The sequence below is a fragment of the Engystomops pustulosus genome, chromosome 10 (assembly GCF_040894005.1).
Source record: "Engystomops pustulosus chromosome 10, aEngPut4.maternal, whole genome shotgun sequence".
Lineage (NCBI taxonomy): Eukaryota > Metazoa > Chordata > Amphibia > Anura > Leptodactylidae > Engystomops > Engystomops pustulosus.
Genome location: NC_092420.1, coordinates 25,477,302 through 25,500,706, shown reverse-complemented (window position 1 = coordinate 25,500,706; position 23,405 = coordinate 25,477,302). Strand labels below are relative to the sequence as shown.

The 23,405-nt window shown below is 42.2% G+C and overlaps 1 protein-coding gene and 1 long non-coding RNA gene across 9 annotated transcripts in view; one reads left to right on the top strand and one right to left on the bottom strand.

The window, feature by feature from the left end:
- Window positions 1-23,405, bottom strand: part of PHF2 (PHD finger protein 2) — a 166,501-nt gene that overhangs the window by 46,445 nt on the left and 96,651 nt on the right. For all 7 annotated transcript variants that reach the window (XR_011850240.1, XM_072127434.1, XM_072127436.1 and 4 more), the window contains exons 4-5: window positions 2,384-2,544; window positions 599-740 (exon numbers count right to left, since the gene is read on the bottom strand). Coding sequence is in view for 6 of the 7 variants with exons in the window: in XM_072127434.1 (XP_071983535.1) it covers window positions 599-740; window positions 2,384-2,544 (303 nt within the window). In the remaining variant the exon portion in view is untranslated. The remainder of the gene's footprint in view (window positions 1-598; window positions 741-2,383; window positions 2,545-23,405) is intronic.
- Window positions 90-21,667, top strand: LOC140104082 (uncharacterized). 2 transcript variants are annotated; one of them, XR_011850244.1, is made up of 3 exons: window positions 90-192; window positions 19,925-20,119; window positions 21,501-21,667. It is a non-coding gene; the product is annotated as an uncharacterized lncRNA (long non-coding RNA). The 2 variants fall into 2 exon arrangements; XR_011850243.1 differs by lacking the exon at window positions 90-192 and adding an exon at window positions 18,131-18,438.

Below are 23,405 nucleotides of genomic sequence, written 5' to 3'. Positions count from 1 at the left end.
CCTTCCCCCGATCTACTACTATACTACCTTTCTACCACAGAGGCGCTGCTCCTTCCCTGACCAGTGATTTCTATTGGTTGCCTTACAGGTTGATAAATAAAGTGACCGAGCATGTGCGTCCACCAGCTCTCAGCTCAGAAGGTGGACATAAACACTAAAATTCAATCTGGACACCAGGTGGCGCCATACTATGTAAGTAAATATTATCACTCTTCATTGAAGTCAATAGGTAGATATGTTGTATCAGCAGCCAAGCCAACACAAATCATGGGGGATTTGATAGGTTAGTACTGGTTCTTTTATACAATTAATTCCCTTACTTCGGCCACATTGTATATGATCTCTGAAAATCCCTTTAATGTCTCTATAGATGTAGGAGAGCTGAACTTGTTATTTAGTGACCTCTTTTATGTGATATAACACAAATGATATCTCATATACTGTAATAATAACTGTAGATGTACAGGCCGATGTGTGTGTGTGTGCAACAATCGTAATAACGTGTTCCGTTACTGTGACGATGCATCATGATTAACTATGTCCACAGGGATATTATCCCGTCACTGACCAGATGAAGATACATCTCTGCCGTACTCGCCTTGTGTCAGAGAATTCGAGGTTGATGACATTAAGGACCCTTTTCCTATTAGTGCTGTAGTAATAATCCACAAATTCCTTCAGCTTCATCTTGCAGTCCTTCTGTTTTGTGACGTCTGTAACATCGACCACCCTCTCAGGACCTGCAAAGCAAGGTTACGGAATGGCGTTACGCTATGTTTGTCCGCACATAATAAGCCCGGAAGGACAGAGCAATGGAGTCATTAGATTAAAAAGGGGGAAATGTATCACTCCAATAATGTCCCAATTAATGATAGAAGTGCTTACAGCTAATCCTGTGCTCACACTAAAACAAACATCCCCAACACTGTGTCCTGAAATGATCATTCAATCTTAAATCAATTGATCTAGAGAGGCCCAGATTAGGCAGATTATCAGATTCATTGAGGCAACAGGTTACAGATGCTGCTAAGAAGTCCAGAGAGAGCAGCAGAGACACAGACACTGCAGATTTGTTTGTGGTACGCTGCTCATTGCTGTTGTATAATGTCCTCCATGCTACTGCTTCTGATTATGTGTAAGAGAAGTGGGGGGGCGGGTGGAGGCGAATCAGAGCAGCTACTTTTTCCACATATTAGAGCAGAGACCAGGATATAGAGACTACATGTGCCTCCTTCCTTCTAAAATCAACTTTTAAAACTATACTAATGAAGGTTAATGGGGCGTTTTTCAGAGCCCCTCCACAGATACACAAGCTGTGCAAGGAGCACTTCCCCCCATCCACTATCTTCTGAAACTTACTGTGCTGCAGTGAGATAACATCAGGGAGGGAGAGGGTAAGGGCTGAGGGAGCAGGAGGAAGGATGAGACAGTATAATAACCTATGAATCTGCAAAATGGAGGGACTTTGAATTGTACAAGAGGTCTTCAGGCTCATTAGCATAATTTTAAATGTTGATTTTAGAAGTAAGAAGATGACAACAGTCCACGGTGCCTGGATCTAGGAGTAAGTGTCCCTGGCTTATCATGATGGATTTTGATGGTAGATTTCCATTAATGGAATAAATTCTCTAAATTTTATGGCTATCCAATAGTTCTTTACTTACCACCTTTTGTATGTTTTATTTAGAAAAAAGTTTTATCTCACAAAGATGTTCCTTTGATGACCAAGCTTCATTCTTAAAGGAAATCTACCATCAAAATTCTGCATGATAAACTGGGGAAACTTACTTGTAGATCCAGACACTGTGACTGTGGTAATCTGCTTATATTAATTATCCATGGTATCCTTCCTTCTAATGTAAACCATTAAAATTATGAAAATGACCCAGAAGGGCTCTGGGGGACGTTACAAAAGCCCCTCCGTGCTGTAACTTCACAGGCTGTTACACTGTGCAGGTGCATTCCCTCTCCCAGTGTGTGAGATTAGAGCAGGCAGTGGGAGGAGTAGACATTATCCAGCTCAGTGTAACAGCCTCTGAAGCTGCAGCACAGAAGAGCTTTGTTCCCGTTCCTGGAGCCCTTCTGGCTCATTTACCATAATTTTAGAAGAAGTGGGGCCATGGATAACAAACATAAGAAGATTACCACCGTCACAGTGCCTGCATCTATAAGTAAGTGTCCCTGGTTTATCATGATGGAAGATTTCCTTTAACATATCTGTACTATTTTTAGGATTCCTAAATAATTCTGAATCCGCTTTACTTGTAGTCCTGTGTTGTACGGCTACTCCTGAATTTTCATAAATAAATTGATAAATGTTATCCATAAGTGGTGGATGTAATACTCCTAAGTAACTTGTTATACATAGTAGCTGACAACTTACCAACATAATTTTCAACATCGCTGACATAGAATGTAGGAGCCGGCACAGAGAGACCCAGACCATCCTTCTTTGGCACCAAAATTGGTTCTGTAAACCCAGTGTCCTCAAAATATTCCACTGTTAACTGACTGCCAACCAGTTTAGTGACCACATCCTCGGCACTGCAAGAAAAAAGTCACAGGGGTTAAACAGGTTTCAATGGGTATCGAAAAATATCTATGAAAAGTGTATAGCCCCTCAATGAGAGAGTGCTGCAATACCAAGTATAGCCACTGTACCTGTATGGCGCTGTCCTACACAGGAGTCACAACACTTATTCCAGTGCTACAATCTATAGGTGATCAATAAGAAAAATCCTGGAAAACCTAATCAAGTGGGTTGTACCAAGTGCTAGTGTTATCCTCTATCCACAGGATAGGGTAGTGGACCCCCAACTGCTTGACCGCAGCCATGGAGCACCTGATCCCGGGCTACAACTGAAAGGAATTGAAATGGATGGCTGATAAAATCTGATCAGTGGAGGTCCAAATGCTGGGACCCCCAACAATCATGTGACTGTTCTCATTCATTGATGGAGCAGGAGACGGACCATACAACCTACCACTACATTAAATACAGACGTGTCAAGAATTGAACGTGAATGTTGGAGTTGGAGATAGCACAGCGCTGTGCTCAGGAATTTTCATCACCTCTTAGCATTGAAAAGACGAAGGATTGACTTACCACTTCATTCTGTTACTGATAAGTGGGGGATCCGACAGTCAAAACCCAACCTGTGGATATGGCTAACAAAAATACTTGGTACACCTCTTTAAGGGTGAGGACACATGTAGCTGTTGCAATACAGAAGCCTACCACTTGGCTGTGTGTGCTTTGGCTGTTTTCCATTAGAACATTAAAGATTTACTGTTTGGTCAGCTTGGCGTTGAATGCCCCCCCTTTATTGCCAGCTTTGCAGGTTTGGTCACAAAATCCTGAATCCCTTAAAGGAGTTGTCCACTGTCAGGAAATAATTGATTCTTTCTGTTTAAGGAAAAGTGCAACAATTTTCCATTATTCTTTCTGTATCAATTCCTCACTCTTTTCTAGACCTCTGCTAGCTGTCATTCTATAGGAAGCTTCATTGTTTACTGCCTGTAGATGAACATCGGCCTGGTCATGTGATGTCACACAGGTGCACAGCTCGTTATATCCCTGGTCATGTGATCTGATTACACTCTGTGCTATAACAAGCTGTGAACCTGTGGGACATCACATGATCAGGGATATATCGAGCTGTGAACCTGTGTGACATCACATGACTAGGGATATACCAAGCTGTGCACCTGTGTGACATCACATGACCAGAGCTAACACGAGTTGTGCACATGTGTGACATCACATGATCAGGGATATACTGAGCTGTGCACCTGTGTGACATCACATGTCCAGGGATATATCTCGAGCTGTGCACCTGTGTGACCTCACATGACCAGGGATATACTGAGCTGTGCACCTGTGTGACATCACATGACCAGGGATATACTGAGCTGTGCACCTGTGTGACATCACATGACCAGGGATATACTGAGCTGTGCACCTGTGTGACATCACATGACCAGGGATATACTGAGCTGTGCACCTGTGTGACATCACATGTCCAGGGATATATCTTGAGCTGTGCACCTGTGTGACATCACATGACCAGGGATATACTGAGCTGTGCACCTGTGTGACATCACATGTCCAGAGATATATCTTGAGCTGTGCACCTGTGTGACATCACATGACCAGGGATATACTGAGCTGTGCACCTGTGTGACATCACATGACCAGGGATATACTGAGCTGTGCACCTGTGTGACATCACATGACCAGGGATATACTGAGCTGTGCACCTGTGTGACATCACATGACCAAGGAGCAGAATTTATCCACAGGGACTAAACAATGAAGCTTCCTCTAAAAGGACAGCAAGCAGAGGTCTAACAAACTGTGAGTAATTGATACAGAAAGTATATTGGAAAATTCTGTAACTTTTCTTTACACAAAAAATAGCAATTATTTGCTGAAGAGGGGACGATCCTTTTTAATCATGAACAATCATTAGGAAACTGATTTCAAGCTACAGAACTAATTTGTAGCCCCAGAAGTTTCTGCACCGAATCTGCCCCATGTGAACATTTCCTTAGTATGATGGTAGGGAACCGCATTATGAGCAATGGGACCGCTTCTAATAATAGAGCCGGGAAGCAGAGAGAATGTGAATTTCGCAGCTCCTGCCTCCTTCCAGGTGCGCTGACGGTCGCCTCCTCTCGGGGCGATGGCAATGTGCTGACAGCCATCACTACGGCTCTTTTGAGAAGTCAATTCACAGAACTCAGTAATTCTGCTGATGGAGTCCACGGGGAGGCAGCTGTAAAATTCACTACATTAAGTGGCTCCACAGCCGGCTCACACCCACAGCCAGTGACAACCCCAGCTCTGCTACATCTACACAGCCTATTAGATCTGCATGTGCAAGAAGCCAGGAAATCGCATCTAGGGAGAGCGATGAGTGACGGAAGTGCTGGTGTCGGGCAGACCGTGCTGAATTATTGATTTTGGTTATGGATTATAGAAATTTTAAAAAAAACAATTTATTAGGTTTTTATTGGTTCATACAAAAAAACCCCCATTTATTTAGACAAATTGCTTACATGACGTGAGAAATGAGACATGACAGGAGACTGATGGGAACAGCCACTTGTGAAGAATTATTAATTCCGCACACGAGAAGTTATTAACAATTCATGTAATTTCTGATGAGAAATGTGGCAGCACAATATGAAGATACGTGTCATCACACAGCACCGCGGCTCACACACTGCACATCAGCCTGCCACACATAGCCGATATCACTGTGTATTACCCCTGTACTGTGACATCACTGTGTGTATTACCCCTGTACTGTGACATCACTGTGTGTATTATCTCTGTACTGTGACATCACTGTGTGTATTACCCCCGTACTGTGACATCACTGTGTGTATTACACGTGAAAATTTTCATTTCCAGGCTTTTACAAGCAACCATCTACATTGAACCAGGTGAGCTGCACAAACTTTATTTTCTACTACTTTTTGTGTCTAAGGATACAGTGCGTGCTCCCGTTTTTTGGAACATTTGTTGGGTTGCGAACTGATTTAAAGTCTTTGGATTTATTCATATACTAAAGGATTAACTCTAAACTGTGGGACTAAAAAGCAATTTTGTACTCACAACTGCTTCCTCATGGAGGCGGGCAATAATGAAGCCGCCGGAGTGGCACTGGCGGATAATCAAACAGCCCGTTTTACAGAGGAAATCCTCAGTGAACGAAACCGCAAATTGGCAGAAGTGTTCAATATAAATCCTGATTGTGTTACCAAGGATTTGGACATTAAAAACAGGTTTTTTCAATTGGAGAAACTTCTGTTACAAGAATTAAAAACTTGGTGGGATCATAATTCCTTAAGTTCCTATCTCCAAAGGGGTATGATACCAAGAGGATTGCGAATTAGGAAAAGGCCCACCACAATATATAACGAGGAGTTCTTACAAAAATGGGACAAAACATTATCTGATTGTTCACTCTCGTTAATGAAATTAATAATACAGGAGGAAACATCCAAATTGGAAATGCTGAGGAATGAAATTACTGCAATGGAAAACTCAATGGAAGCTTTTGTGGATACTAATGATTACCAACTTCAACAAAATGCTATGCAGAATAGAATCACTCAAACAGAAACATCAATAGTGGAAACCAAGAAGAAAAAATTCTTAAGAGATTCAGAGGATTATTCCTCAGGACATATTTATACCAAAAGATTGACGGTGTCCACCACACCACGTTCCATCTTAAAAAAGAAAAATAAAAGGAGAAATAAACGAAGAGGAGATCCGGCAAGAGTTTCATTCAGCTCTACAGATGCGGATTCAGATATTTCTACATTTGATTCGGACAAATCTTGTGCATCAATAACATCTAGCAGTCTGAATAAAGTGCCAAAAAACGGAAACGCAGAGCAGGAAAAAAGCATAGACGGTACCGCTTCAACCAAGAAGGATTACCCTACACGCAGCAAAAAGAAGGGACAGGACTAACATCAGATACCAGTAGTTTCCTCAATTTGTCTGCCTGTGTATTTTCGTCAGATCAGATTAAGCTGCTAGAAAGAGGTCTTAATTTTGTCCCCAGTAGAAAATTTGATTTATTCCACACAATTTTAGATGTGAACAGATTTGTGCGATCTTTGACAATTAAACGTCATTTTTTTGATTGTAACGAAGGTTTTGAGAATGACATAACGGAGGTTCAAACTAATATCACCAATGATTATAATGGTCTAGAGTTTTCCGATCAATGTGTGTTATTAAATTTGAATAGCATGGTTACTAGAACCGACACAGATAGAAATACACACACAATCCCTCTACATGTCCCAAATCCTGATTTTTACCCTGTCAATTCCAGAGTTCCTGCTATGGATCATTTCCAATCCGCAGTAGAACGAGATCTTCTACAGCTACACCATTCCCAAGAGGTACACCATGACGACAACTTGACCCCCAAACTTAAACGGGCCTTACATTTTTTGAAGTCCAACGACAACATATTGATTAGAATGGCCGATAAAGGGGGCAAGGTTGTCGCCATGGATAAAGACCTATATAGGGCTCTGGCTATAAATATCCTTGATGACACATTCACATACAGGAAACTGAAAAATGACCCCACATCCATTTTCTCTAATCAATTAAAAGGTATTATACAAGAGGGTATTGACCTAGGCATTATTTCAGACAAACATTTAAATTATTTGTGTCCTTCGGACCCAGTCATTCCCATTTTTCATGGGTTACCGAAGATACACAAAGAAGTCTTCCCTCCCCCTCTTAGACCCATTATATCTGGGATAGGATCCCTTAATGAAAGATTGTGTGAGTGGGTGGACACTCTACTCCAACCGTTGGTTACAACACTTCCAGGTCACCTTAAGGATACCAAGGAGGTCTTGAAATCCTTTGAAAACTTCACCTGGAAAAATGATTTTATATGGGTCACATGTGATGTAAATGCCCTTTATAGTTCCATCCCCCATGATCTAGCCGTTACAGCCCTGGCACATTTCCTCTACAAATTCAGTCCGTATACTGTTGAACTATGCGAATTTATCATTGATGCTACTAAATTCCTCCTCTCCCACAACTACTTCATGTTTGATGAAACCTTTTTCCTCCAAATTAGAGGATCACCTATGGGGGCCCGTTTTTCGCCCTCTTTAGCAAATCTTTTCATGTCGTGGTGGGAGGAGGAATTTATATACTCTGATCATAATCCGTTCAGGGGGAGCATTGTCTGGTACGGGCGGTACATCGACGACATACTGATGGTGTGGTCGGGAGGTGTGCCGTCCGTGCCAGACTTTGTTTCCTACCTGAACCACAACAATGTAAACCTTACTTTCACCTTTGATACTAATCCAATTGAGATCCCATTTTTGGATATTACACTAAAAGGTTGCCCCTTTGAGGGAAGGGTCATAACTACACTGTATAGGAAACCCACAGCCGGTAACGCACTACTCAATGCATCCAGTAGCCATCCACTACATACTATTAAGTCAATCCCTACTGGGGAGTTCACAAGACTAAAAAGAGCATGTACAGAACAAATAGATTTTACATCTCAAGCCAAAATGTTGAGTCAGAGATTGGCGGCCCGGGAATATCCAGGATGGATGATTAAAAGGGGTCTCCAGATAGGGAACAACAAAAACCGAACTGACCTCCTTCATAAAAAGAAGGATTCTAAAAACTACAATAGATCCAAAGTCACCTTTTCTACTAAATATAGTGTAAATTATAAACAAATTACCAACATCCTCAAAAGAAATCTCCCAATTCTTTATCAGGATGATAAACTTAATGAGATTCTGAAAGAAGGATGTAACTTTGTGTCGAAAAAAGGATCGACCTTGGGTTCCATCCTTTCACCCAGTTTATTTTCAAGCCACCAATCTAAAGAGAGCAGTTGGCTCAATACCACAGGTTTCCACCGCTGCGGCACGAACCGCTGTAATGTTTGTGTGTACACTAAACGTACAGATTATTTTTTATCATGTAATACATTGGAGAAATTTTACATAAAATCATTTATCAACTGTGATTCAAAGTTTGTTGTATATGTGATTGAGTGTACTACATGCAATTTACTTTACATAGGATCGACTTCACGCAAACTCAAAACAAGAATAGCTGAGCATTTGAGGGACAGTACGAAACCAATACAGACAAATATGTCCGGAGCTTCTAAACACTTTGCCAGTGTACATGCAGGAGTAACTTCCTCACTACGCTTTTATGGCATAGAAAAAATATTTTCCCCAAAAAGAGGAGGTAACAAAAGAAAAATTCTATTGCAAAGGGAAGCCCTATGGATCTTCAAACTGGGCAGCAGGTTCCCTCAGGGTTTGAACTACAGGACAGACCTTACACATTTCTATTGATTATATCACAAGGAATGTGTCACCCTAAATTTAACATATTTGCACACTTGTTGAGAGTTTCCGTGGTCTATCCTTTTCTCCTTTACACAGAACGTAATCTCTTTTTGCCTTTATATCTCATTCAATTTAGAGTTACCTTATATGTCTTTTGTGTTAGTGATATCTTTTGAAATATGGTTGTTAACCCCTTCGCGCTCCGCGGCGGATATATCCGCCACGGAGCGCAGTGACTTAGCGCTCAGTGGCGGATATATCCGCCACGGCTCCTATGCCGGCTCGGCTCTGGATCAGAGCCGAACCGGCATCGGGAAACACGGGGTGCCGGCTGTAACTAATAGCCGGCACCCCAGTGTAACACCCGCGATCGGAGTTGTCTCCGATCGCGGGTGCTTAACCCGTTAGATGCCGCGGTCAGCGCGACCGCGGCATCTAACAAGTATCTGGGGGGTCTTTCCCCCACGATCGGCCCCCCCGAACCGTTTTCGGGGTGCGCCGATCGTTGCTATAGTAACTCTGGGGTCCGATCTGGACCCCAGAGTTACTAGCAAGAATTGCCAGTAAGATGGCGTCTGTGACGTCATCTTACTGGCAAAGTGCCAGCCTATGCAAGTGCATAGGCTGACACTGATAATACTCTGCAATACATGAGTATTGCAGAATATTATCATGAAGAAGCAATCAGAAGATTGCTTCTTCATGTCCCATGGTATAAAAGTGAAAAAGTAAAAAAAAAAGTTATTCAATAAAAAAATAAAGTCATAAATCACTAAAAATGCCCCAAACCCCCAAAACATATAAAGAGACATATAACTCAAAAAAAAAGTCTAAATCATAACACAAACCCCACATATATAGTATCACCGCGTCCGTAACAACCCGTAGAATAAAAGTAAATCATTATTGAACCCCCACGATAAACGCCGTAAAAAAAAACTGTTATAAACCCTCCAAAAATTATGATTTTTACCTTTTCAATCCCACAAAAAATGATATAAAATGCGACCAAAAAACCATATGTACTCAGACATGATACTGGTGCAAAGTACAACATGTCCCGCAAAAAACAAGCCATCAACCAGCTCCGTAGCCAAAAACGTAACAAAGTTATGCCACTTGGAAGATGGCAATACAAAAATTATAGATTTTTCCCCACATTAGGGTTTTGTTTGACAAATTTAGTAAAACGTAAGAAAATATATTCATGTCTGGTATCCCCGTAATCGTATCAACCCATAGAATAAAGATAACATGACTATTAGTCTATACGGTGAACACCAAAAAAAAAAAAGTCAAAAATCCAGTACAGAATTGATGCTTTTCTACTCCTGCCTTAAAAAAAAGTTCCTAAATTTTCAACAATAGGTGATACCAACCCCAAAATGGTAACAATGGAAAAAGCATCTCATCCCGCAAAAAAAATGCCGTCACATGGCCCCAATAACGAAAAAGCGAAAATTTTATAGCCTTCAAAAGGGGCCAATGAGGAAACTAAATTCCTGGCAGCTGCAGCGCCCTCCTTCCCTTCTGCGCCTCGCTGTGCCCCCATAACACAAGTCACAGCCACATGTGGGGGGTCTTTGTACTCAGGAGAAATTGCAGAACAAATTGTATGGTGGGTTTTCTCTTTTTATATTTTGGAAATGTGTAAATTTTGGTGCTAAATGAACGTATAAGGGAACAATATGACCATTCTAAATTTCACCTCCATTTTGATTCAATTACTATGAAGATCTCAAGGGGTTAACAATCTTCGTAAAAGCTGTTTCTGATAGCTTGAGGGGTGCAGATTTGAAAATGGGTTGGTTATATAGGGGGTTTTGATGCTAAATATGTAAAATTTCATTCAAAACTGTATTTATCCCCAAAATAGTCAATTCTGAAAATCCGGAAAAGCGATATTCTATTTGCAAGCCGCGTGACGTCAAAATAAATTATCCAGACATTTCAGAAATTATGAAAATGTAAAGTAGACAAATGGGAAATGTTATTCAGCAACTTATTTAGCTGGTAAATCTATCTGCCTGAAAACGTGATGATTTAGAATTTCGAAAATGGCAAATTTTTCAAAAAATTCATCACATTTTCTTTTTTTTGTAAATAAACGCAAAACTTATCTGCCAAAATTTACCACTAAAATGAAGTACAACAGGTGGGGAAAAAACAATCTCAGAATCGTTTTGATAAGTAACAGTGTTCAAAAGTTATAACCATATAAAGCGACGCAGGTCAGAATCCAAAAAATCGGGCTGAGCCTTAAGCTGTAAAATGGCTGCGTCCTTAAGGGGTTAATAACAAATCCCCTTTAAGGGTTTCAAAGTGGTGTTACCGGTCTTGAATTTTTGATGCAATACTGTACAGCATATCTGTTTAACTTACACTGTTGTATAGATATCTTTTCCGAAGTTGGTATATATCACATGACCGGGCAGCGCCCCTTCCCAAGTTGATCATGTGGTGTAAACACGCCTTCTATGACGCGGCTACCACGTGACCGTAATACGCCCTTCGAGGCGAGTCGGTCCCGTGATACACACACACGCCCTCCTATGACGTGCCGCTTTTCTTTCTGACGTGACACACCACATGACCAATCAACGCCCCTAACCCTATTGGTGGAAGTTTCCTTTAAAAGTTTTACTTGATTCAACATATGTTAGCCATGACTAAGAGCTACAACAGCTCGAAACGCGTAGGCGACATGTCTGTTTCATCTACCATGTTTTAACTCTACTATCAAATAAAGACCCAAGTTTTATTCGGAAGTGCCGCGATTTCTTCTGTTCATTGTTTCTACTCCACACCTGCAATCCTAGCAGGCAACGCGGTTTGCACTCCCAGCGTGTCAAATACACGTGAAAATTTTCATTTCCAGGCTTTTACAAGCAACCATCTACATTGAACCAGGTGAGCTGCACAAACTTTATTTTCTACTACTTACTGTGTGTATTATCCCTGTACTGTGACATCACTGTGTGTATTACCCCTGTACTGTGACATCACTGGGTGTATTACCCCTGTACTGTGACATCACTGTGTGTATTACCCCTGTACTGTGACATCACTGTGTGCATTATCCCTGTACTGTGACATCACTGTGTGCATTATCCCTGTACTGTGACATTACTGTGTGCATTACCCCTGTACTGTGACATCACTGTGTGCATTACCCCTGTACTGTGACATCACTGTGTGCATTATCCCTGTACTGTGACATCACTGTGTGCATTATCCCTGTACTGTGACATCACTGTGTGTATTTTCTCTGTACTGTGACATCACTGTGTGTATTATCCCTGTACTGTGACATCACTGTGTGCATTATCCCTGTGCTGTGACATCACTGTGTGTATTATCCCTGTGCTGTGACATCACTGTGGGTATTATCCCTGTGCTGTGACATCACTGTGTGTATTATCCCTATGCTGTGACATCACTGTGTGTATTATCCCCTGTACTGTGACATCACTGTGTGTATTATCCCCTGTACTGTGACATCACTGTGTGTATTATCCCTGTACTGTGACATCACTGTGTGTATTATCCCTGTACTGTGACATCACTGTGGGTATTATCCCTATGCTGTGACATCACTGTGTGTATTATCCCCTGTACTGTGACATCACTGTGTGTATTATCCCTGTGCTGTGACATCACTGTGTGTATTATCCCTGTGCTGTGACATCACTGTGTGTATTATCCCTGTACTGTGACATCACTGTGTGTATTATCCCTGTGCTGTGACATCACTGTGGGTATTATCCCTGTGCTGTGACATCACTGTGTGTATTATCTCTATGCTGTGACATCACTGTGTGTATTATCCCCTGTACTGTGACATCACTGTGTGTATTATCCCTGTACTGTGACATCACTGTGTGTATTATCCCTGTGCTGTGACATCACTGTGGGTATTATCCCTGTGCTGTGACATCACTGTGTGTATTATCTCTATGCTGTGACATCACTGTGTGTATTATCCCCTGTACTGTGACATCACTGTGTGTATTATCCCTGTACTGTGACATCACTGTGTGTATTATCCCTGTACTGTGACACCATTGTGTGTATTATCCCTGTACTGTGACATCACTGTGTGTATTATCCCTGTGCTGTGACATCACTGTGTGTATTATCCCTGTACTGTGACACCATTGTGTGTATTATCCCTGTACTGTGACATCACTGTGTGTATTATCCCTGTGCTGTGACATCACTGTGTGTATTATCCCTGTGCTGTGACACCATTGTGTGTATTATCCCTGTACTGTGACATCACTGTGTGTATTATCCCTGTGCTGTGACATCACTGTGGGTATTATCCCTATGCTGTGACATCACTGTGTGTATTATCCCTGTGCTGTGACATCACTGTGTGTATTATCCCTGTGCTGTGACATCACTGTGTGTATTATCCCTATACTGCAGTGGTGGTGAACCTATGACACGGGTGCCAGAGGTGTCACTCAGAGCCCTTTCTGTGGGCGCACAGACCTTCACCCCAACACACAGTTTCCCAGATATGACTCGAGGCTTTATCCTGTGGTCCAATACATCCCAGGAGGCGCCATGCTCAGCGCCATTTAAAGTTACATATTTGGATCCTACAGGAGGAGCAAGAAAGTGTGGATAGAGATGGATTGTCATTTGAGCTCCTGCTCTGGGAACCCTGATTCTTTTTCTTCAGGGGACCCTCCATCTTTCTATTGTTTTGGTGAACTCAGGACCCCAATACGATTAAAACCTGTGATACAGAAGCTATCAATAAGTTACTGCTTAAATTGTCATGTTGACACTTTGTGACATATAAATGGGTTTTGGTTGTAGCTTGGGCACTCTTTCTCCAAAAGGTTCGCCATCACTGCTATACTGTGACATCACTGTGTGTATTATCCCTGTACAGTGACATCACTGTGTGTATTATCCCTGTGCTGTGACATCACTGTGTGTATTATCCCTGTACAGTGACATCACTGTGTGTATTATCCCTGTGCTGTGACATCACTGTGTGAATTATCTCTGTACTGTGACATCACTGTGTGTATTATCCCTGTGCTGTGACATCACTGTGTGTATTATCCCTGTGCTGTGACATCACTGTGTGTATTATCTCTGTACTGTGACATCACTGTGTGTATTATCCCTGTGCTGTGACATCACTGTGTGTATTATCCCTGTGCTGTGACATCACTGTGTGTATTATCCCTGTACTGTGACATCACTGTGTGTATTATCCCTGTACTGTGACATCACTGTGTGCGTTATCCTTGTACTGTGACATCACTGTGTGCGTTACCCCTCCCTGTATCAGCCCCTCATGATTTGTAGTCATACAGCAGACACCCTCATTGTTTCTGTCCATCATATACACACGGATCCTAGATGTGAAGATCACTCGGGTGGCAGAAGTGGATTTGATAACTGCGCTGTACAGGCTGTGCCTCCTATGTGCTCATCTCATGATTGGGGCAGGTTTTCATCCTCTGCTATTGACCCCCTAAGGCCTATTCTGCCACCTTAGGGCTGAATAGTTTTCTTTGGAAACGATTGTATGTTTGTATCATTTTGAGGTATATATTCTTCATATTCTCAGCCTGCCGCCCCATCACTATGGGGAGCTGGGTCTCCATTCTCTTCCAGTCTGAGATACATTGTGCTGTGTACAGTGATATACTTATTCCCAGGCTCATCCAGCAGGTGGCGCTACCGAGCTCTTCCCCTCAATGTGTGTTTGTTTACATTTCATATATTATGGAAGATTTGGTTTTCTGACAAAATAGGAGGAGGACGCGCTTCCTGAAATATCCTGCATCCGCCAGGCCAGATCATGGGGAAAGCAGACGACCTGTCACTGCCGTCCCTACAAAATTATCTATAATAAAGAAGAGAGTGAGCACAAAGCAAGGAACCGGCACAAAAAGCTCAACATTTACACTGCTTCTAGCATTCATGGAGGGGGGTCAGACTTTCAGGAGGTGAAGACTGATTGATAGCAATGACCTACCTGCACGATAGGTCATCAATATCACATTCAGGACCCCCACCAATCAGCTATTTTAGGGGGCCTTAGGAACAAAAACCAATATGAATAAGGTTTTGTCTCGTGTGAAGGAGCAAAACCCTTTGAAGAGCTTCACCTAAGTTGACACAATTGACACTTGGAGTCCAACTTTTTGGACCCCCACAGATTATGAAAATGGTGGTCCTGTGCCCACTAAATAGTGGAGTATCCAGAGAAACGTGCATAGTGCCCTATATACAATATACGGGACTGACAGAAACTGCCAAGGACAGACAGGGGGTATCTCCATCAGGATTACAGGGTTTGTCTAGAACATGATTGGCAAGTCAGAAACAGTGCCGCATCTGTCCTACTGGCTATGTGGAGTATTGCAGTCACATTCACACCAGATACAACTCATCAACTTGTGTACTGTGTCTGGATGAAAGCAGCCATGTTCATCTAGGACTGTGAAAACACTTTATTAAGGTGGAAATCAGGTGATACCCCTGGATAATCATAGCCATGGCTAGTAGCTAAGGGAATCTTTTTGCCGATTTGGCGATTCGGTCACCAATCCAGTAATATGTCCGGGTCAGGAATATCCGGGTATTCAGAGAATGGCTTCTCAGTGGTCAAAAAGCTATAATAGCTACAAGGGTTAATCACTTACATGTCGAATAATAGGTACATGTAGAATAAAATAATAAAATCTGGGTCAGGCGTCTGTAGCCAGGCTCTTTCCTAGTGATATATCCCACATGTACCCTACAGAGGGGTTTCACATTGTAATAGATGATGTGTAAAATCCCCATATACTGTTACACTGTACAAGTATATGTTTGGATCAATCAAATAACCTAGGGTTAAAGTATCCTAGGGGGTATGAAAAATAGTAAAAAAAAAAAATAATAATAAAAACCATAAAAATTCAAATTGCCCCCCTTTTCCTAGAACCTTATATAAAAATAAAACAATAAAAATCCTAAACGCGTTCGGTATTCTCCCATCGCAGAATGTCCGGCCTATCAAAGTATAATAATGGTTATTGCCTGTGTTGAACCCCATAACGGAAAATAGAGGCCAAATGTCAGAACCGCAATTTTTCAGTTAATTTGCAACATATAAATAATTTAACAAAAAAGGGATCAAAAGGTCATACAGACCTCAAAAGGGTAGCAGAGAAAACATCGGCTCATCCCTCTACAAATGTTACACAGCTCCTTACACCGAAGTATGAAAAAGTCAGTAGATGGTCAAAAAAATTTTTTTAATGTATTAAAACACAATAAAATCTATATAAATGTAGTATCCCCGTTAACGCACCGAACCAAAGAATAGGAAATATGTCATTTGGGTCGAACAGTCCAAGCTGTAAAGACCAGGTCCACAAGAACATGCTGTAAATGCATTTTTTCTCCAATTTCACTGCATTTGGAATTTTTCCCCACTTCCCAGTACACGACATGGAATATTAAATACAATCACTACAAATTATGGAACATGGAAAAATGAAAAAGTTATAGATCTTTGAAGATGGGGAGTGAAAAATAGAAACACAAAGGTCGTTAAGGGGTTAAGAGTTGATCAACTTAAAGGGAACCCGTCACCACTATTTTCACAAATACAGGTAGTGACAGGTTCCTATAGAGCTCTAATAACTATCTGACATCCTGCTTGTAGCTAAAAATTATGCCCCTGAGATTCCCATATATTCAACTTTATAGTTTTATCTGGTAACTAAGCATGGCTACATGTAGTCCAGGTGGGCGTGGCCTCCTCGGGCTGAATCCAGCAGCTCCTCCCCATCCCTATCTCTGTATGCTGCTATAATGTCATGTGACCAGGGTGACATCATCGCAGGTCCTATAGCTTTTGTAGCATTAGGAGCTGTACACTAAGCATATATGTCATGAAATCACAGCATATTTTATCACATGAAATCACAGCAGCCTGCATGGAGAGGGGTAGAAGTCCATGGAGGCTGCTGTGATGGTTTTATGTGGTCAGATATGTACATGGGGTATAGTTTTCATATTAAGTAGCTCAAGGACCTTTGATGATGTCACCCTGGTCACATGACATTAGGCCACGCCCCCGTGGACTAGCTCCAAAGCTGCATAGATACCAGGCAAGATTATAACTCTGATTTTATGGGGATCTGAGGGGAACAATTTTTAGCTAAAAGCAGGGTGTCAGATAGTTACTAGAGCTCTATGGGAACCTGCCACTACCTGTATTTGTGAAAATAGTGGTGACGGGTTCCCTTTAAAGCTGTTGTCCACTTTCTGCAAATAATTGATATTATTTGTGTAATGAAAATTCAAACTATATTCCCAATATACTCTGTGTAATAATTCCTCACGGTTTTCTAGACCTCTGCTTGCTGTACCTCTATAGGTTTAGTTCCAGGGAATAAACACCGGACCCTGGTCATGTGATGTCACACAGGTGCACGGCTTTGTTATATCCCTGGTCATGTGATGTTACACAGGTGCAGGACTCGTTCTATCCCTGGTCATGTGATGTCACACAGGTGCACGGCTTTGTTATATCCCTGGTCATGTGATGTCACACAGGTGCACGGCTTTGTTATATCCCTGGTCATGTGATGTCACACAGGTGCACGGCTAGTTATATCCCTGGTCATGCGATGTCACACAGGTGCACGACTCGTTCTATCCCTGGTCATGTGATGTCACACAGGTGCACGGCTTTGTTATATCCCTGGTCATGTGATGTCACACAGGTGCACGGCTAGTTATATCCCTGGTCATGCGATGTCACACAGGTGCACGGCTTTGTTATATCCCTGGTCATGTGATGTCACACAGGTGCACGGCTTTGTTATATCCCTGGTCATGTGAGATTATTCAGAGCTGTGTGTTGAAGGTCCCAAAAGTGAACCCCCCAGTGGTCGGACATTTCTCATCTAAACTGTGACTACTTTGTGGAACATCCCTTTTACATGAAGGAAAACTGCAATATACCACACACTCACCATGGATAATAGTGGAGATGTTCCTGAAAATTGAGGAAGGGGCGGGGGCATTGGATATTTTTCTTGGCAACCCCTTTAGATCTTCTTAAACAATACATATACAGAGTAATATATTTATACTAATTCGATTTTTTCGATTTTTAACCCCTAACCATCAATGGTTTTGCTTAATAAAAAAAAAAGCATCTCCCGGGTGACTCCGGTCTTGTTCTTCTTTACTTTTATCATCTAGAGTTCTGTTCACGTTCCGAGCCAAACGTTCAAATGAATTCGTTTCCAGTCGGTCGGGCAGATGAGAGCAAAGCAACTTCCCTTTTCAGAAGGTCTGCCAGACCCTCCTGCCAGGAAGACATCTGCGGTCAGATGGCGGCTCCTCACAATCCCCGCGCTGCACTCTGAGGCCGGCACAGAGAAGCCACTAGTTGAATGAGGGTTTAATCTCATCAAGAAGACGGCCCCTCGCTGCTGACAAGAAGCTGCCGAATTACAGAGATTAATAAAGGCAGGTGTCAGGATGAGGAGTCCACAAAGTCATCCTCTCCAGGTCCGGTGTCCAGATCCCTCCTATGTCTATTCTATGGATAAGACACAATAAGTATTTGTCTAAATGAGAGGTTTAATATAGAAAATACACAAAAATATTGTAGTATTTATTTAGTATGTAGTAAAAACACTGATATCTGACTACAGGCGGTCCCCTACTTAAGAACACCTGACTTGCATACGACCCCTAGTTACAAACGGACCTCTGGATGTGGGTAGCCTTAGGCTACATTCACACTGCCGTTGCCCGCCCGTACCATACTGTACCGGGCAACGGCAGTGCACGGGGAGAGGAGGAGGAGGAGGTGAGCGCAGCTCACCCCCGCCCCTCTCCATAGAGATACATGGCGCACGGCGCCGTATTACGGGAAAAGATAGGACATATCCTATCTTTTTCCCGGGTACGGAGCGGTACGGTGCCCCACGTGTGCTACACCGTACCGCTCCTGTAGGGCGCCGTGCACCCATTGCCGTCTATGGGGGGCGTATATCGGCTGTGTCTGTAATGAAGATTTATTGTTAATCCTGGTTCTTATGAGAATCCAACATTTTTAAAAATCCAATTGTCACAGAGACCAAAAAAATTCTGGCTGGGGTTACAATAATAAAGTATATGGTTCCAACTTACATACAAACTCAACTTAAGAACAAACCTACAGAACCTATCTTGTATGTAACCCGGGGGCTGCCTGTATACTGCACTGTAGGCAGCTATGATATACAGTTTATGGTGCTATAGATCAAAGTCAAAGCATGTATTTGAAATTACTTTCAAATAATTTTAAACAAATTTTTTTTTTTTAAATCAAATTTTAAAGCAAATCCACTAGCAAAACCAAGCATGATAAACCAGGGACACTTACTCATAGACCCAGGCACCGTGACTGTGGAAATCTTCTTGTATTTGGTATCCATGGATTCCTCCTTCTAAAATCAACTTTCAACATTATGCTATTGAGCTAGAATGGCTCTTGGGGGAATTACCAGAGCACCTCCTGCGGCAGCTTCACAGGCTGTTACACTGTACATTAGCACTTCCTCCCTGCGCATGCTGTAATCTCACACAGTGGGAGGAGGAAAGTGCTCCTGCACAGTATAATAGCCTGTGAAGGTGGAGCATGGAGAAGCTCTGTAACACTCATTTAAATTTTAAAGTTGATTTTAGAAGGGAGAAGACAATTGATAACAAATATTAGAAGACCATTGATAACAAATATTAAAAAATTAGCAGTCACGGTGCCTGGAGCTATGAGTGCCCCTGGTTTATCATGATGGATTTTGATCTGTATTTTCGTTATGTATAAAATGACTGCATTGGGATTTTTCATTTTTTTTTTTTTTTTCATTACTAATTTTCATTACTAATAATTACACTAAATATAAAGTATTAAAAAACATTTGTCATTGCTATCTTTCTGGTTTTAAGACAATTAGACAATCCCTTTAAGACCAGAAAAACCAAATCTTTTTTTTTTTTTTTTTTGCAGATGCCACCTCTAAGAAGAAGGAAGAACAAAAAAAAATCCAAGACACATCCTATTTTCTAACCATTCGAGCTATTTCAGTAAATTGTGTCAATGCTGTGAACTATGAAGACGCAGAGCTTTATACTGTAAGTGCTACAAAGCTCTAACAATCCACAAGGACCCGCAGAGGGGCAGGTGTCTCCGATGACTGGCAGAGTATGAAATATTTTATTTATTTGAATCCTGGTCTAAAGAAAAAAAAAAACTTTTGTACAATTTTCTAATATTCTTTCTGTATCAATTCCTCGCAGATTTCTAGATCTCTGCTTGCTGTCCTTCTATAGAAAGTTTCTATTTTTACTACCAATGGACAGAAATCTGACCATGGTCACACAGGTGCACGGCTCGTTATAACACACACCTCTGATTAACCTCTGTGATACTAATGAGCTGTGCACCTGTGTGACCATGGTCAGATTTCTATCCACTGGTAGCTAACAGAGAAGCTTTCTATAGAATGACAGCAAGCAGAGGTCTAGAAATCTGTGAAAAACGTAGACCTAAAGTATATTAGAAAATGGTATAACTTTTTATATTACAAACAATTACATGAATTTTGCTGAAATGGGAACAGCCCTTTAAGGGAGGAGCAGGACTCCTTCTCATTGTATTCTTAGAACCTTGTTATAACCTGGGGTCCTGCTCCTCCCTTTAGGCGTTGCACAAGGAACAATCCAATGAATGAGCGGTAAGTGGAGTGAACTTCCATTTACTTCTATTTATAGAGTACTAACCACATTTGGCTTTTTCTGTAGCTCACAACCTACCACTCACCACTTACTGTAGGGATAATGACAACGGCCGATACATAGGCTGCCAATCCCATAGAAGCAAATGGAGGTATGGTCAAACTTTTTGACTGCCTAAGGGGACGAGCTTCAGATTTCTGGGGGTAAGACCACCGGGACTTCCAGTCTGGGCCAATACACACATGGACTGCACAAGGTCACTAATCCCATAGAGATACAGTAATACATTCAGATTGCTGATGCCCAACCAATGGGTTGCCCCATAAAAGAAACAAAGGAGATAAGTTTTGGATCCCTCGGGGGCTGTGCTTTTGGACCCCCATCATGTGAACTGGCTGATGCCTGCCAGTCCCATGGAAGCAGAGTGTTCAGAATTTTAGTCGGAACCTGGCAACCCCCAGGAATCTGAAGATAATTCCCCAATATGTGGACAGGGAGTAAGTTCCTTCATGGGACAATCCATTAAAATCTTTCCTTCCTACTCCCCTCTGACCAAAGTCTCTGCAGATAAACCCCTGTATTCCTATTGGGATTACCATAGCACAGGATCACACATAGAAGCTGCTGTACTGGACCTTTATGATTCCTTTATTGCTGTATTGTTACTTGATACAGTTATGTGTGAGAGTCCATTACACAATAAATCAGATGAAGGTCCAATACTCGGATATTTTGCAGCCTAATAAGGATCCCACAACACATTTTAGGTTTTTGCACTTGTCACATTTTAAATAATCAAGGAGACAAGTGTGAAATTAGTCATTTTCTATTTTACCATTTTTTTTCAGGTCCCCTTCAGATTTCACACCTTGTATGGAAATACTTCCCAGCAGATGAGAGATGATATAAGCGAGACACAGCTGCCTCTTCTCCCGGGCAGGATTTGTTTTCAGACGCCTCTTATCGATTTTTGGCTTTTTTTTTTTTTTTGTGATAATACAATTCATGAGGGATTTGCCAAAAACTAGAAAATCTTTATGTAACTTGTGTATTTGATTTCTGTGTAGGGAAAAATCCGCTGTCTGTTGTAGAAGGATTGCGGTCTGGGGTAGCGATGACCCTTCCTTCCACCAACCCTGCAGTGTAATTACTGTGTAAATTTCCAGGCAATTCTGCAAACGTCTTAAATAACACGCCCTACCGTTTTGTGTATACAGCTGTGATGCAGGCCAATGTGCCGCCATGGTTACAGACAACAAACTGTGTGTGCTATGGAGACTAGCACATAGAAAGGGGCAGCAGAAGTTGTAAGCCAGAATCTCACTGCAAAAGCCAGAATCAGAGTTATGGTGGAAACCTGGACGCCCAACCCCTTAGTTGACCGCAGCATCTAAGGGGTCTACCATAACCATCTCAGAAGATTGAGGGAGACAATTTCCTCCAATTCCCCATTGGAGGCCTGAGTGGATTCAAGTATGGTTTTCCTGACGTCTGCTTGCTAAATTGACAGACAATAATACTGTTAAAACTATGGTACGCTTTCACAGAGTTATGTGAGATATTAAAGGACAGAAGTTTTTAGTTGGGGGTAGAAATCATTTAAAAACACTATGGGGCTCATTTACTAAGGGTCCTGCGGGCCGCACTTTCGTCGGACATCCCGACGATTTCCGTTTTGCGCCATTGGAACAGGGATTTAAAAGGGGTTTTGGGCTTTCATGCGACAGAAATCGGGGACGGGCCATCACGCGATCCAATGGATTCGGACAACCCCCGGGGGTTTCAAGCCAAGCACTTACATGCAGAGGTAGGAAGATGGTGAACTCCGGCAGAGCTGAGCGGGGAAACGAAACACATGCAGGATATCCGGCGCACAATCCAAGTGAATCGCGGCACAGTGCATTCCGGATGGACAATGCACTTTCGGGAACTACGAGGGACCGGGTAAGTAAATGTGCCCCAATATTCCCCCCCTCAAAAAAACAGACGTGCTAAGAGACATAGATTTAACTATTATGTCCTACTGCGGGCAGGGCAGTGGGGGAGGCTACTGCCAGTTGTCTTACCAGAAAAATGCAAATCAATGAGGAGGAGAATGGGACACCTCAGAGAGAAACACTGAATGTATATTTTTCCAAATATTCTAAAAATTGCTGTATGAAATCGCAAGTAAGGATGCACTTCCAGTCCCATATGCACTCGCAATGCATGGAACAAAAGGAGATACATCCTCTACTGCTGCTGCACAATGGCCTCAGATATAACCCACTCATTCTGCCATTCCAGCTCCAGACTTTCCTTGGAATGTAAATCATGAAATACCCCTGGAGAGCAATCACTTTGTATTATGCTAGTTTTCTATTAATTTCTAGATTTATTGTGTGTCGCTCTATATTGCGATACTGAACAGTAAGTCATACACACAGCTGACATGTTCCTGGACGGTGAAGCTCAGGAGCTCCAACCACGTGCCAAGCAAGTGAGCGTCTTTCTGGGAGATGGTCCTGAATGCTGTCATGTCCCGCAACGCAACACATCTGTGATATTTTCTGCCCGACTGGTCCTAGTGCTCATCTCTGACATTAGAGACTGGCATTGGAAGAAACAGCGACATTCAAGTGACAGCACGCTGGCTGCACACAAGTCCTATGAGGAGTAGTGTCAGGACAGTCTGCAGCGAGTACTATGAGCAGTAGTGTCGGGACAGTCTGCAGCGAGCACTATGAGCAGTAGTGTCGGGACAGTCTGCAGCG